This window comes from Coturnix japonica, chromosome 23 (genome assembly GCF_054131305.1).
Source record: "Coturnix japonica strain WE chromosome 23, WE-NBRP24, whole genome shotgun sequence".
NCBI lineage: Eukaryota > Metazoa > Chordata > Aves > Galliformes > Phasianidae > Coturnix > Coturnix japonica.
The window spans coordinates 3,685,646-3,701,151 of NC_140685.1; the positions used below are offsets into that span (position 1 = coordinate 3,685,646).

The 15,506-nt window shown below is 38.0% G+C and overlaps 1 protein-coding gene across 2 annotated transcripts in view; it reads right to left on the reverse strand.

The window, feature by feature from the left end:
- Positions 1-15,506, reverse strand: part of TBCD (tubulin folding cofactor D) — a 97,438-nt gene that overhangs the window by 73,387 nt on the left and 8,545 nt on the right. For both annotated transcript variants that reach the window (XR_014936745.1, XM_015879840.3), the window contains exons 8-13: positions 8,446-8,491; positions 6,813-6,945; positions 5,568-5,710; positions 4,867-4,927; positions 4,232-4,306; positions 1,257-1,351 (exon numbers count right to left, since the gene is read on the reverse strand). Coding sequence is in view for 1 of the 2 variants with exons in the window: in XM_015879840.3 (XP_015735326.2) it covers positions 1,257-1,351; positions 4,232-4,306; positions 4,867-4,927; positions 5,568-5,710; positions 6,813-6,945; positions 8,446-8,491 (553 nt within the window). In the remaining variant the exon portion in view is untranslated. The remainder of the gene's footprint in view (positions 1-1,256; positions 1,352-4,231; positions 4,307-4,866; positions 4,928-5,567; positions 5,711-6,812; positions 6,946-8,445; positions 8,492-15,506) is intronic.

Here is a 15,506-nt window from a genome sequence, read left to right on the forward strand (position 1 = left end):
TTAATCTTGCATAGAAAAAGCTTTTCAGATTGTGAAAAGACAGAAATATCAACCTCAGTTTGAACAAAGGGAATACGGTAACAGGAAAGGTCCAGTTACATTGTAACAGCCTGGCCGCCCTGATTCCTTGGCAGAGGTCTAAAGTTTCTAATTAATTAGAAATGAAATAGAAACTTACCACTGGATCACTTCCCAATCTTAACATTGTTTTGTTTTGGTTTGTTAATGATTTTATTTTTACAATACAGAGGCAAAAGCCATTAGAAAAGGAAAACCAGTTGAATTGTGTCTGCACAAAAATTCTCACATTCAAAACAGTCACTATGTCGGATGTAAACACTTTTCATGGAGACAGAATGATGAAATGCATTACATGTCACGTTTTACACTTTCTCCTGGAAGTCAACAGATCTCCAGAACAGAAAAGGTGCAGAACCAAACTCACTACTAGGAAATAACAGTTCTGGAACATAGCTGAAAGTTAGCATTCAGTCTCTCTGTTCAAACAAGAACACAAGAATATTAAGTAAGACTAAAACCTCTAGCCCAATCCACTGCTTCAGAAGTGCCCAACACTCAGGGTATACTGTATTGATTTTGTCATTTTAAAGCTATAACAAATTACCCAAAATCACATAAGATAGAACTACTACACTCACATAGATATCTCTGTATTTCAATGAATATTGATATAGACAGAAGACAAAAAGAAACAAGTCCTTACGCCCTGTTATTTATTTCCATTCTGATATTGCAAGAACCCATTACAAAAAAAAAAACAAAACAAAAAACAACAACAACAAACTTAAAGCAGTTCATTGTAAAAATTAAATCAAACTGGTTTCCAAAATTTCATCAGAAACAAACAGAATAAGCTGCCAGACTCAAAGTGCAAGTCAGCTGCTGATTACTTCATATACTCTATTCAAATAATGGCATTGACACAATACAGAAGCACACAGATTATTTCTGTATGTCTGCACAAAGAAACATGTGGGAGAGGGAGAAATAAAACCCCAAGAAACTTATTTCATTTTGGAAAGAAAAATTTATTCAATAAGGCACAACCAAACCAATGCTTCAGACAGAAGTACCTTAAATATCCCATAGGCATATTTTTTACTCTAAAATTAGTACTTCAGTCCTTATTCAGCTCGCTCAGATCAGCACATTTCAGTCAATTGCCACATATTAAGTCTCTAAAACTACAGTCTGCCAATTCAGGAACACAGTAACGTTCAGCAACTACAACTCACCATCTGAAATTCGGGAAGGAAGCAACAATCCTCTTCTGCCTAATTCAGCCAGAGCCAGGCATCCACCATGCCATGCATTGTCGGTTTCCTGGAAACTGATTTTAGAATGAAAACAAGCTTTGTTAAGACTGACTTTGCCTTTCTGGATTACATTTTTTTATGGTGAATTCCTAATAATTTAAGACACAAACCTCTGTCTTCTCTTGTTATACTTTTAAAACATAAGAATGATGAATCAAATATTACCTTCCCCATTTTGTGCAGCACAAACACTGCTATAAATGTGATCAAATAAGCAATGACACATTAGCAAAAAAGTAAAACAAAACCAATTAATCAATATAAATGTAACTTCTTTGTGGAAGATTGCAATACAAGGGACTCATCCAGAAAAGGAAAACAACTTTCTATGGCACTGCCAAAGATGCAGGTTTACAGCATATACCCAAGACAACTAATTAACACCAAACACAACCCTTTACTAGAAGGAGAGGTTCAGGCAGTATGACAGAAGGATTATACAAGCTCGTGCATTTCAAATGAGCAAACCATGGTGTTTAGACACAACTGTAAACCAAAGCAACGACTTGTAGTGAACACAGCAAAACAAAAAATATCAGTGCAGTTTTTGATGGACTGGGAGATGAAGGAGTGAAAAGGGGAAGTCTGTATGCTGCATGATTAACCATACAGTAAGTTAAATACTGAATTAACTAGGAATAGGAATCTAGGAATAACATACTAAACAACTAAACTAGGTCATATAAAAGCTTCATCTCTCCCAGGCATTCTGTCTCTGAAATGGACCCATAGCACATGCTTAGCCAAAGACAAAGCACAAAGGATCATTCCCCTATTAGCCTCCTCCTGGCTTTGGCAATCAGAAGTACAGGACTTCCCAAGCCAGAATGTCATATTTAATAACCCCTCATGGGACTCTCTACCATTAATTTGGATAATCCCTTAACACTTCTGGCTTCCATAACATCCCTTAACACTTCTGGCTTCCATAACATCCCTTAACACTTCTGGCATCCATAACATCCTGTGGCAATGACTTCCACAGTTTAATTGCGTGAAAATGGACTTCCTGATGCTTCCCAGTTCTCATGTTATGAGAAAGAGTGAATAGTAAACAACTGCCTGCTTTCCCTTTTTCTTCATATTTATGGTTTTATGCATCTCCATTACATCCTCCTACTTTTTCTTTCCCATGGGGAAGAATCTTCATCAGATTAATCACATTTAACACTTCAGCTTTGTCATCTCTTCCTTCCCCAATGTCTAACATCCCTCTTGCCTTCCTTTTTACCAAGGCAGATGCTTCATTGACATGTTCACAGAACCATCAAACTATGCACAGTGAATTCAGGATCTCTTTCCTAAGTAATATTAAACTGGTTGATAGCTATCCATGTTCATCCATAAGTGCATTTGTTTGCATTCATTAGGCATTACATCTCTTACTTAGTTACTTAACTTAAGGCTGATATATCTTCTTTACTGCCACCTTTAGTTTTCACTGTATTAGCTAATTTAAATCATTACCCAATTTCATCACCCCACTGTTCACCTTTTTTCCAGTATAGTTTTTGAGTATTTTGGGTAGGACAAGGCTTGTACAGATCCTTGCAAGTCTGTGCTGAAAACCTCACTGCACTGTGAATAATTATTTCTTCCCTGTCGCCTGCCTTCAAGTCTATGCATAAGACATCCTTGCTTCTTATCCTCAGAAATACAATTTAAACTGCCAGTGATGAGCAACTGACATATTATTTTTATTTTATTCACTAGGTATGTAGTGCAAAGCACACAGAAGAGATTCCCTTTCTCCTTGTCTTCATTTGTTCCAGAGTGTCTCTGAAGAAAGCAGGTCACTCAATTACTAGCTGTATTACTCACCCTTATGACTTGAAAAACAAGGAAAGAAAACGCAGTGAGTAAATGACTTTGAAGCTCCAGGGATAATTGAGATCAGCTGCACCTCCTGAATTAATCACAGTAATGCAGTGGAAGTATTGGCTAAGTAAAAACTTGCAAGGAAAGTACCTAAGACTGTCTCTTCTTTTTTAAAGCAGTATTTTTTGAGCTCAAATTTTCAATTTCTATTCTCAACCAACAAGAGACTTTAAAAAATAAAGAAAGAAAGAAAGAAAGAAAGAAAGAAAGAAAGAAAGAAAGAACATATTTGAATGGCAAACTAAAGATTAGCAACATTTTTTGCCAATAAAGAAATTGCTATTTTTGTTATTAGCTTAGTCCAAAACACTGGTTGAGATCTTAAATTCTTTAGATCTTTAGGTTTAGCAAGCGTTCAAGCCTCTGTCCAACATAGCCAAGAGTAGACTCTTGTCCCAGTAACAGAATATAGCAAGTATATTGCAAAGTTCTCCAAAGCACTCCCAGGCTACAGAAGATCATCAACAAAAGAGCAGAAAAGAAAAAGGTTTTTTTGATCAGGTGTATACTGAGCACCATCCCGTGGTACAAAACTTGTGTTTTACTGGTAGAATTTATTTTGTGCAGTGTGAATAACCACCACTTTTCCTTAACCCAAACCTGCCACCTGCTACTTCAGTTTATTTCAGATAATATGAAATCCATAGGGCAACAACCCAAGTCACTCATAATCCTGCACGTTTCTGCTATACCTCTTCCATTCATCAGTCTTCCTAGACATTTTAACCTCACTTTCCATAGAACATCATAGAATACCCTGAGTTGGAACTCACAAATATAGTTTCTGCTCTACTACGTGCACACTACATTCAAGTTACAAGTACATCAGGAAGTTTTAAAGCAGCAAATTAATGAGCTTCAGCAGTTCCGGATTAAAAGATCGGGAACAGTTTCCTTATTGAATACCAGAAGAAAGGCAAAAATAAAAATCTATTAATTCTTAGATCCAATTTCTTAATGGCAGTCCTCCTGTTTCATGTTTCAGACGCATGTAAAATGTGATGCAAGATTTTTACCTGAAACAGTCCAACAGAGATCCGACCACATCATCTGCTAATTCTTTTGGAAGTCTTCCAGTAATTCTACCAATTCTACAGAAGTTAAAAGAAAAAAAACCATACAGTGATTCATTAGTTCTGTCATTCAACGAGTAAATCCCATTTTAAAAAACCTACTCACTGGAAACTTAAAATAAGACAAGTGAATTCAAGAGGACAACGTACTGTGCTAACACCAGTATCCCAAATCACCAAATTTCAAGCCTGGAGTAAAAGATACAAATTAGAAAAGTTAAGAGAGATGTACATATGTGTGTGTGGTGCCTGTGTATATTCATACACACACATAAATATGTGTACATATACAAGTGGAAGAAAAGAAATTTAAATAAATGCTACCTCACAGCCTTTAACTCAAGCCTTACCCAAAACGTTTATTTTCAGATATAGGTGAAATTCTCCTGAAGAATTGCTCAATTTTATATGCACTCACAAAAAGTCATACACCTTTACAGCACAAACTGTGTTAAAGCCATCTGAAGTAACAGAATATCGTGTGACACACAACTTATCAATCACAATCATGAGTAACATTAATGCTGTGTTTGTGCTGTTTGCTTCAATTTATAAGTTTAGAGTAACAAGAAACCTACCCTTTTGCTGCAGACCACCTGACAATAGTGTCTTTGTCTTTCAGTCCAACCAGCAGTTGCTCTGCAGACAATTTTGTTTAAACAAAACAGATTATTCAACAGATTGATTCAAACAGAAATACTTAAAACTTTACAAATTCATTTTTGGCCTAACATTGCAGCATCCTAACTTGAATAAAAATATTTGTATCCAGACTTCTTATATCTGCCAGACAAGTGTGAAAAATTCATTACACCACTTAGTTATAAAAGCCTTCTGATGTAATTTATAACCTATAACTGAAGTGTATTCATTAGCAAGCTAGCAGAAGCCCTTCCTTATGAGCATACTAATACAAAACACTGCTCCTTTGATAGCTTAAGAATTTTCAGAGTAATTTTTAGCTCCAAAGTAATACCATTTACTTTATTTTTCATTACAAATTTTAACATGTTACTAGTAAAATGTATTTCAATAACTCCCTTTCTCCACGCCACAAAAGCACTACAACAGTGAGTTTCTGCTTGAGATGCCAACATTTAAATTATATGGTAGACATATGCTGCATTTTAACCAGTTGCTCAGGTTGAAATCTTAGTCTTGTCAATCGTTCAAATTAGTGCAGATATCCACAACACCTTCTTAGCAGTAAGCACGCTGTTTTCCTAATGTACACACAATGTGCAGACCTTACAGCAAATTCTGTCCCGTTTCAACACACCTACAACATTTTCGATCTCTCCTGGAATGTCATATTCCTCATCATCCTCATCTTCATTAGCTGCAACCGTTATCTTTTGGCTCTGCAAAACTGAGCCCTGAGCCTGCAGATTGGCAGCCAGCGATCGACAGCCACGCTGGTATCTGCAGAAGAAACAGAGACAGTACATTTATTTTTCTGATGTAAGTTTCAACTGAAATAGGTGCATATTGTCACAAAACCTGCTTGTCAAGTTATACCTCCCAGAGCAGAGTTTTCCAGTTATTTAATGTTTGCTTTAAAGGAAAGGGAAAAAACATCCCATTCTCCTTTTTCCTGACCCAGCTGCATTTTCTCCAGGTAGAGAAGAGCTTCCCACTGCTGACCACAAAGAGAGGCAAAATTCCCATGCCTTAAAAAAACTCTCTAAAACCTTTAAAAATAAAAATCAACTCATTACAAATGGCTTGAAATGGTAAAGCTAGCTCAGGGTTTTCTGCACAACCTGTACTCACGTATCTAGCCTGTGGTGCAAACACATCCTTACAAAAGAGATAATTTTCATGCTAAACTAACTTTTGCCATTGGGCAAGGCACGCTCTCCACCTAAAAAGAATTTTCTATGCCTAAGGACGTTCTCAAAAGTTAGTAAAAGAAATACAGTAAAAAAAAAAAAGTCACCAATGGAGCCTGCAATTTTAAAATATCAGTGCGAGAAATCTGAAAAATGGGTTGCCCTCTGGCAAAAAGGAAAACCAGACACCAAAACCTGACTAATATGCAAAACTGAAGTGGGATTGCAAACCACTTTTTCCCTGTGAACTTACTATCGAATCAGGAGAGAACGGTGTAATGGAAATGTTAACTTCACTCTTACAAAATGGAACTACGTCAACTTCAGTACCAAAGGTCGCTGTCTTCCCATTTGTACCAGGTTGCACATTACATAAGAACAGGCTTCTGCTTTTGTGAAGTACCTCAAATGTTGATGTCACAGCACTGCTCTGCTCTACCTTAACTGGAAAAATTACAGGAAACAAAATATGGCCAAGAAACTACAAATGAAGGATCTATTCAGTCCTAAATAACATGATGATTTCTTTCTTTTTCTTGTAGGAGCAGGCAGAAAGGACAGAGATTGGTAAAAAAAATAAAAATAAAATAAAAAATGGCTTTAGGCATTTTTTAGTTTCTGGAGTGATTATGGATTACTTGTTTTAGAATTCCTTTTCTTTTGTAAAAAGACGATTTCAACTTGAAACTAACCTCCATTTTGCTACCTTTGGTTTCACAAACGTCAGTCCAAGTCGCTGAACAAGTTTCATCCCTAGCTTGCGAAGAACCATCTGATTACTTTCTGACAGCTTGCACTTATCAAGACACTCAAGCACAGTAGCAGCTGTAAGACAAAAACAGGCTAGAAAAATTCTTAACAACTCGGTTAAAAATAAAAAAAGCTTAAAGTCTCCAAAGTTTTTCAGATTTAGATTTCTGAGGTATTACTGAAACACAAATGTCTTATTACCTACTTGTACCGAACAAATAAATGTAATATCCTTCACCTACCAAACAGGATGGACTGCTATAAGGATTACTTTCAGCTGTGAAAATCACAGTGTGTCCAGCTCATGAGGAATGTTTATGCCTCTAATTCTCACCGGAAGCAACACATTCGTGTACCTGCATCTAAGAATCTTCTACAGTCTAACAGAAACAAGTTTGAGAACATCTCAGTCAGTAATTCTGTATCCAGTCTCCGCATACTTAGCATTCACTTCCCTCATTTATGATTTTCAGGTAGCACCAACTGAACTCCCCTGCACAGAACTCAGTTAAGAACACCTTAATATAAGCCTTTTCCAAGTCCAACTCCTCAGTTACTGTGGGTCATCCATAGAGCCTGCTCTTAATTCTGGTCACCTGACACATTCTTAATTACTCCTCAAGCTTCCCTAGTACTGCTTTCTACTGCTAAGTAATAACATTCCTCAATATTCTCTATTTGCACCTGACCAGCTCTGCAACACATCTGTCATTCCATTTTGTTTGTCTTCACTATCTTATCTCCAGCTTCAGCCATATCTCAGGCATTTTGTAAGGAAGCATCTGCATGTTACACTGCATTACTGGGAGAAGCAAAACTACTTCCAGCTCTACATCTACAGGGTTTCTTTTCTGGAGTCAAAACAATTGCATTAAGTCAAAGCATTCTGATGTGAGTTTACATCACTACTCGATCCTTGTGAATAGCATAAACCACATGTTTTGATAGTCAGTTCTATGGTCCGTCCCTATTTTGCAGTGTTCTGTAATTAGCCATCCTCTTTCTATACCTCTCTTTATCACTACCAATAAAAAGCAAAGTAGTATCGTGCAGTCAGTTCTGAACATATTCCAGGATGGACCAAGAGAAGAATTTAATTCCAATATGTAAATACGATATTCAGACACTTCTGCCTTCTCCGTACAGGTACCTGCCTATCTCTAATAGCACCCATTATAATCTGTCTCCACTAAAACCTCTTTTCAGTAGTACCACTAGATGACTCCAACCAGATTCTGCACACAGCAGGTTCTTTAAACCTGGTATTACATATTTTATCCTTAAACTTGGTATTCATATATTCCACATACTGCAGTTTCCATGTTCTGTGCTCAGTTGCTGAGGTGCAGCATCCAACCTGACCATCTGCCAAACCTTTAATTCTCTGGTGAGATTTTCCAACATACTTCATTTGCATCTTCTCCTCCCTCACTTTATCTCTTCTTTTTATTTTGCATGCTTTAAAACTTCCCTGTTGATTTTACTCTTTACAGCACCGTTCTTTAACAGCATATCCTTCTCTTTCCTTTCTTATTGGAATGGCTTTAAAACAAAATCAGGATCTTACAGACTTACCATATGGTAAACAATCTTCTCTTTTGCCATGTTTAAACAACTGTGCCTACAATTAAAACAAGGTAAATAAATATAACAATACAGAGAGCTTGTAGCTCAATATATCAAGCATAAAGTTTTACAATAGTCTGTCAACTTCCTGCAATAATCTGTAGTGTTTACTAATTAAAATGGCCTAAGAGTCTCTGGGTGCATCTCTACTTCTTTTTAAGTCAAGGCATGTCAAGGCCAACCTGCCCCTCCCATTTATATATTCATGCAGGCACTAAACTCAGGGAGCTGAGCTGGACAAAACACACGCTCAAGAAAACAGGGGGAAGGGGGTAGGGGGATGGGAAAAGCCACTATTTCAGGCAGCTCAGCTCCCACAGCCATCCAGCTCAGTGCTTGGTCACACAAGTCCAATGCAGGTGTAACCACAGCGGCTATTATCTACCAGCTCATGTTGCTTTGAACCTCTAGAAAGTGAGGAACATGAATAAAGAACACTGCAGAATGTGAATAAAGGCAGATGAATGAGGGGAACTCCGCGTCCTGTTAGAGACCTTGTGACATCAAACAACCCTCCAAACTAAACAAGCGTTGCTTGTAATTTAGGCAGAGCACAGCACAAGGAGGCACATCAATTTTTTGGTCACTGTAAGAAGCGGGACAGGTGGACACTGGTGAGCAAGCTTGATCATTAGTGACAACTAAACGCAGCGAAGACAGGGCACACTACAGGCTAAACTGCTGTGTATTTTATCCCGTTTCTCCAACAGTTCTCAAGAACTCCATGTTAAAACAAACAAAATTAGCTACAGAATTCTCTGACTGCAAATATAACTCCATCGGGCATATTTTAATTCCCACACCAAGGGATTTTAAGGAGAGTTCGAGCATTCAGTCTTCCAAATCATTTACACACAGTTAAAAATCCCATTCAGTCCCTGCACCCCAGTGAGAAGCACGGACTGTTCATACCAGACAGAAATATGTTACACATTTAAAATGTCCTGGGTCCACTTAGCATGTATCACAACTACCATGTTCAGTCACTGAGCTTTCCTTCAACTTTGTCATTCACCATAAAAAAAATCTTCCTCACTAAACATGCCTAGGAGTTAAACAAGAACAGACTTACCTTAAAAACATGTACTTTCTCACACATACCAAATACACATGCCTCCTGCACTGCAGGTGTGGTTAAGAGCAACAAAAGCAATAGAAACACCTTCAGGCTATGTACCCATTATATTTTGTTGTGTAACTAAATTACATTTCAGAATCCTAAATTAGCATTTCTGATCAGCTCTACTACAAGCTATATATAGTGGAATTTGACAATACTTATTATTCAAGGTTTGTAACGCTTTGCTGAAGTAACCACATAAATATGACATCCCTTAAGAACTACATCAACAGAGCAGAAATGCAACAGAACTACTTCAGCCTCAGAAGAGCAGCTAACTGAAACCACTGCCAAAACAAACAGTGTAAATACAGAACAGCTTTTATCAAGATACCACATCGACATAAAATAAAATCCCTCTACTATATGACAAAATTGCTTGCACTAGAAAGCCTAAGGAAGAGCTAAGAGAAGGTGAGCAAAAATCTCAAAATCTCCCATGTTACTAACAAGTCCAGAATGGTTTCCATTTCTTTTCTACCTCTCTGCTGAAATACTCAAAAGCTCATTTCTTTGTAACTTTGTTCCTGTGCTCAGAACAAACACAGCTTCACAAGGCCAGCAAGTTTGTTGTGGATGTCAGGAGACACTGCAGCATCTTATCCCCACCAATTACTTCTCCGTTCTGTGTCTATGCTCAGGTAAGAGCAAATACTGTTTTGAAGGCATGCCTCAAAATGATTAAAACACAATGTGCATTCAAACAAAACATTACAATTCCTAAAGTAATGATAACAAAGGCTTTATATAGCCTTGGGAGTTCCTGGACAAGTTCTTTTGGAGATTTACCTCCATGTCTTAGTAAACTGCTTGGCGAGCTCCTGAAGAGACACAATGGAGCCCTCAAAACATCTATGCATTTTCATTCTGACACAGCTCCTACATCCCAGTACCTGTCTACAAGTCTCTCCGTGAGTTTTCACATCCTCGAGGCCAACTTTGAATTCAGTTCTGACTCGTCAGGAATAACATTACTAGGAGGTATCACCTCTAAGCAAGAAGTGGGAAGAAGTTAACCAACACAAAGCAGCAAATAACAAATCTCTACACAGTTTTAGATGTTAAAATCATCACAGCAACTGCTGTAAATCAGTTGCTATGATTGCATAGCAATCAACTCAGAATACTCTAAAGATATGTGGTTACACATATGTGGATTCCCATTACAAATATACTTTCTTCATCCCCCTTTTCCTTCCTTCTCCTTGTAAAGCACATAAAAGAAGCAATCAGATTTCCAGTGTTGAACAGTGCTCAGCTGTACAAACCACAGTAGTTCACTCCCTTCTCTGACAAGTGCATCACCTAGTTCCAGTGGTTTCCCTCACTGCTGTACAAGGATTAAGGGACTATTCCATCGATGCACATTTTTAGGGGAAGTACAAATCAATCAAATGATGCCGTAGCTACAGCGTTATAAATTCCTAACTTCACTTAGAAGAACTGGGATTTAATGCTTACACTGTGTTTGTTCAAGAAAATGTATTACATATTGATTTTTTTAATAACCACAGAAGAGAAAGGAATCTATGAAAGAAGTTGTGTCTGCACTGACCAGTATCCAATGTAGGGACAATATAACCTTCTACCCAGATTACTGCTGCTTCAGAACTCAAAAAGGAAAAATGAACAGATTAGCATTACAGTAATTATTTTAAACTACCTGCCTTGCAGGACAAAAAACAACCAGGGCACATTGATTCAGAAAAATCTGATGCAAACAAAATAATTAATAAGCTTTGTTTGCCACCCGTAGAGACATTTTAGTGTCAGCACCCAACGATACTAAAAGTAAGGACCTGCCTGTTGGAGCATCCAGGCAGCCAGAGTTACGCCACGGTCTCTCCACTTTAATGAGGACACACAGCAACTCACCCAACCTGCTGAACTGCTGAAAAGTATGTGACTCCCTCTCTTATAAATAATTAAGCCACCTACAAATTAGAGAAAATCAGTGGTGTGCAAGCGATGACGACTGTCAAGTCTGGTTTTGCTTTAGAAATAGCATGGTGCAAGGAAAACAAAACCCAGTTTCTTAGTAATCACTGAAGAAACACACCACACCTTCCAATTGTCTGCATAACCCACTTTGGGCTCCATGAGATATATCAACCAGGATCATCTCTGGGACATATTCCCCAAGCTATACAAATCACCAGTAAGGGTGGCCTGACTGCTAGCAAGAGTATGTTCCTGTTGAGCAGGAGACACCAGTCTGAGTCTACCCTCTGGTTGTAACCAAGCCGAGGGCCGGGAAGGATAATTTCAGCCTCTATGGGATGGGAAGAAAACGCTATCTTTCATTACTCTGGAGCACCCCCTAGTAGTCACACAGCATCCAGGGCGAGGGAAAGCTATCACTCATTCCTGCCTCCAGGCTAGATGTGGGGAAGTAAACAAGGTGAGGGAGGACATGCTGTCAAAATAATAAATTTGCTTGAAAGTAGAGAGTGTTTAATGTGTTATATGTGCAACTAATGGTAAAACAGATTACAACTCTTGTTCTTCATACTTCTTCAACGTAAAAAGTAGACTGCGTGCATTTGACAGGGTATCGACAATGGTTAGCTAATGTGACAAGCTTCAACACAGAGCACAGTTAAATAGTTGGAGGGAGTTACGTTTCATCAGATCTTTGGTATTTATCAATCAAAAATTCACAGTAACACGTGTGGGACCTCCATCACAACAAGACTGACAAAACCCAGACTAGAAAGCTCTGCTTTTTGTACACCTTTATCTCCAAACCATTCGGCGATAACACCTCTGAAAAAAATAACGCCAATGGACAATGCGAGCATTGGTAATTCCTTGAGAATGCCAAAAATACAGAGACTTGGGAAACATTCTATTTGGAAATAGTCTATTTTTGTGCCTGTGGGTCTGAAAGAATAGAGCTGGAGAGTTCTTTCTTCCCCGGAGCAAAATTTACATAAGCACCCAGCTATTGCTAAATAACCTTCGCATTAGAGACAGCTCAGGGAAATGCCCTGTTCTTAAGACTCGAGTTTCATCAGATCACCGCGTAGGGCGTTTTATTTTTTTTAATTATTACTCACACTTGTATACTGAATCACCTATAAAACAAATAAGGTTTAATAAGTTTCAATGCCCAAGGCTACCTCAACATGATGACATCTCTGTCACGCAAGAATTGGGAGTGCTACACCCTGCAGCAATAACTAAAAAGCTGCTTGATATAATGGCAGGTTTAAAAGCAAACCTCCAGACCAAGAGAATTTAAAATGCAGATTCTTAAAACAGGTTCGACATTTCTTTCAAGTCAACAAGTATTAAAAAAAAAACAAAAAAAACGCAACTTTTTATTAATCTAATCCTTCCCATTAATCTACAGTCCTTCAAATTACTTACAGCAACTCGTGCTTACAACAAATCCAAGCACAAAAATGAACTCAATTCAACAACGCAATTTTAGTTTCAACAAAAGGAGGCAGTTTCAAAAACCAAATCCGAAACACTGCGAGCAAAGATCCCTGCTAGTGCACACCTGTTGTGAAATGATATATTACTGACGACAGGTGTAAAGAAAAAAAAAGAAAAAAGCATCAGTGGAATTAAAATGTGTAATACAGGCTGCGTGTTCCAACAAGAACCATGAAACAGTAGTACTTGTTCTACACATAATGCTGAGTTAGATTAAACAGTAGCATACCTAATCACCGAGACTTCAGGCCACAGAGAGGCAGATCAAAGTGCAGCAACACAGAACTGCTCACCGTGTACCAAACTTGCAGTTTCAGTTCATTGAAATGCAAGAGTTTCGTGTGATTTTAGAACAGTTTTGCCATGCCAAACTCACTACAACTTATTTGCTAAACGCAGACATAAACAGCGTGGTTCTGCTGAACCCACACTGCCAAGGGAAGCTCTGAACTGATCCAGGGTGTTGGAAGTGGAGAGAGAAGAAAGAAAGTGAGAGCAAGCCCTTTTCCACCCACCCTGCTCCAATATCATTATATCCCCAAAACCTGCCTTGCTGCACCGACTGGAAACTGAAATCTTCTTTCTCCTGCTCCTTCAGGAGGAAATGCCCCAGTAACTACAGCTTGATTCCTAAACAACAAGTTACTGGAGGAATCCAAGGGCAAAGAATTCTGGAGCTTAGTGACCCAAGTCTTAGTTGCCCCCCTGTGGATGCCTTTTGCTTTATACAATTAGCAATTACTGTTTTGTTTCTGGACAGTCTGCTAACACCATGGATGTTTAAGGGAACAGGTTTACTTTAAATACTGCTTTTATTTTTGGCTAATATTTTTGGTATAACAACATGTTATTGTTATAAATATGTTACTAAATCATTATATTAAACTCTTATACTTCCTACGCCAGCTAAACACATCCCTGTACACATACCTCCATATGTATCTTTCTGAAAACCTTTATTCTCTAATGATGTAATTTGGGCTTCCATTGCAGTAACTGAAATTAAAATTTCAAGGCTGGATACAAGCAAAGACTTCGACAATTCAGTCTGCTTGTACCTACCAACTGGAACAAGAGTTAAGAGCTATCAGACACCAAAAAAACTAGCTTGATATATACGTTCTCCCAACCTACAACATAGAGGAAGAAAAAAAAATCATATGAATACAAGGAAGAAGGCTTCAGCTTGCAGGTATATTGTATCACGTTCTAGTTTCGATTCTACTTGTTAAGTATTCACCTGTTTCGCTTAGTATGCACTAATGAACAGGTGGATAGAGCCAAAGCCAAGGGAATTATGACAAAACACTAATGTATTATACATCCTACAGGTCTCATCATGCACCTAAGATGGCAAACAGTCAGTCTCTCCCTTTCCAGATCTGACAATAAAATGATGAAACATCATTCTGCCTTTTGAAACAGACTGCAACACATACAAATAATGCTTCCTCTTGCTTAAGCAGCAAGTCCGAAGTTATTCTAAATATAGACCGTTTCTCATATCTTCTGATTTGGAAGAACTGCTAGAGAAGAAAAAAAATACTAAAAAACCAACAACACACACACACTTGTTCCATAGCTTTACTTTGATGTTTAGGAACATACTGCATACAAGTCCTCACAGCAGCTACTCAAAAAGAGCTGCAAATTTATGCAAATAACAGAAACTCATACAAATGCCAGCAAATCCTTAAACCCATGCTAAGGTTGTACAAGTGTATGCCCTTCACTGGCTTCACTTGTTCTATCTCAACCTATTAACAATAAAAACAAGAAGAGAAAAATCCACAAAATCCCCCACTCCATCCAAATATATTTGGACATCACAATTGGAATGGGAACTGTTATCCGAGTTAATAAAAACACACACCAAATAAAGTATAAAACTACCAGACAGCTGTTAGAACAAAATATCCTTAGAAGGTACAGGAGTTCTACATAGTAGTGCTTCAGGAACTAGAAGTGTTTTCCCCAGGCTGAGCTGTCCTATGATTCTATAGAAAATTACTTTCACAACCTGAACTAACAATTCAGTTCACACGGCTTGGGTTGGAAAGGACCTTCAAGACCAGTCCCCCATGGGTTATTATTACTTCACAACATGCAGCATTAAAGAAAGAACTTCCGATTAACCAATACAAAGAATACTGTATTTTTCCAGCCTAGCCAAGGACACCGTCTAGTAAGTTTAGTATGACTTCATAACACTACTTAGAACAAGTATTTAAGAAGAGTGGCTAAACCTTCCACAGGTTACTTGCATTTTGGCTAACAATTCTAAGAAACCTCCTGCTATACCAAAAGCCCAGCTTTTTCATTTTGTACAGCTCAGATTATTTCTTTTCCCCACAGGTTTGGTAGAAAGCCAAATAAAATCTGAGTTGCAAGAGGACTAATAGTAAACACTCCGATAGTTAAAGGAATTTTTCAGTTATTTATCAGT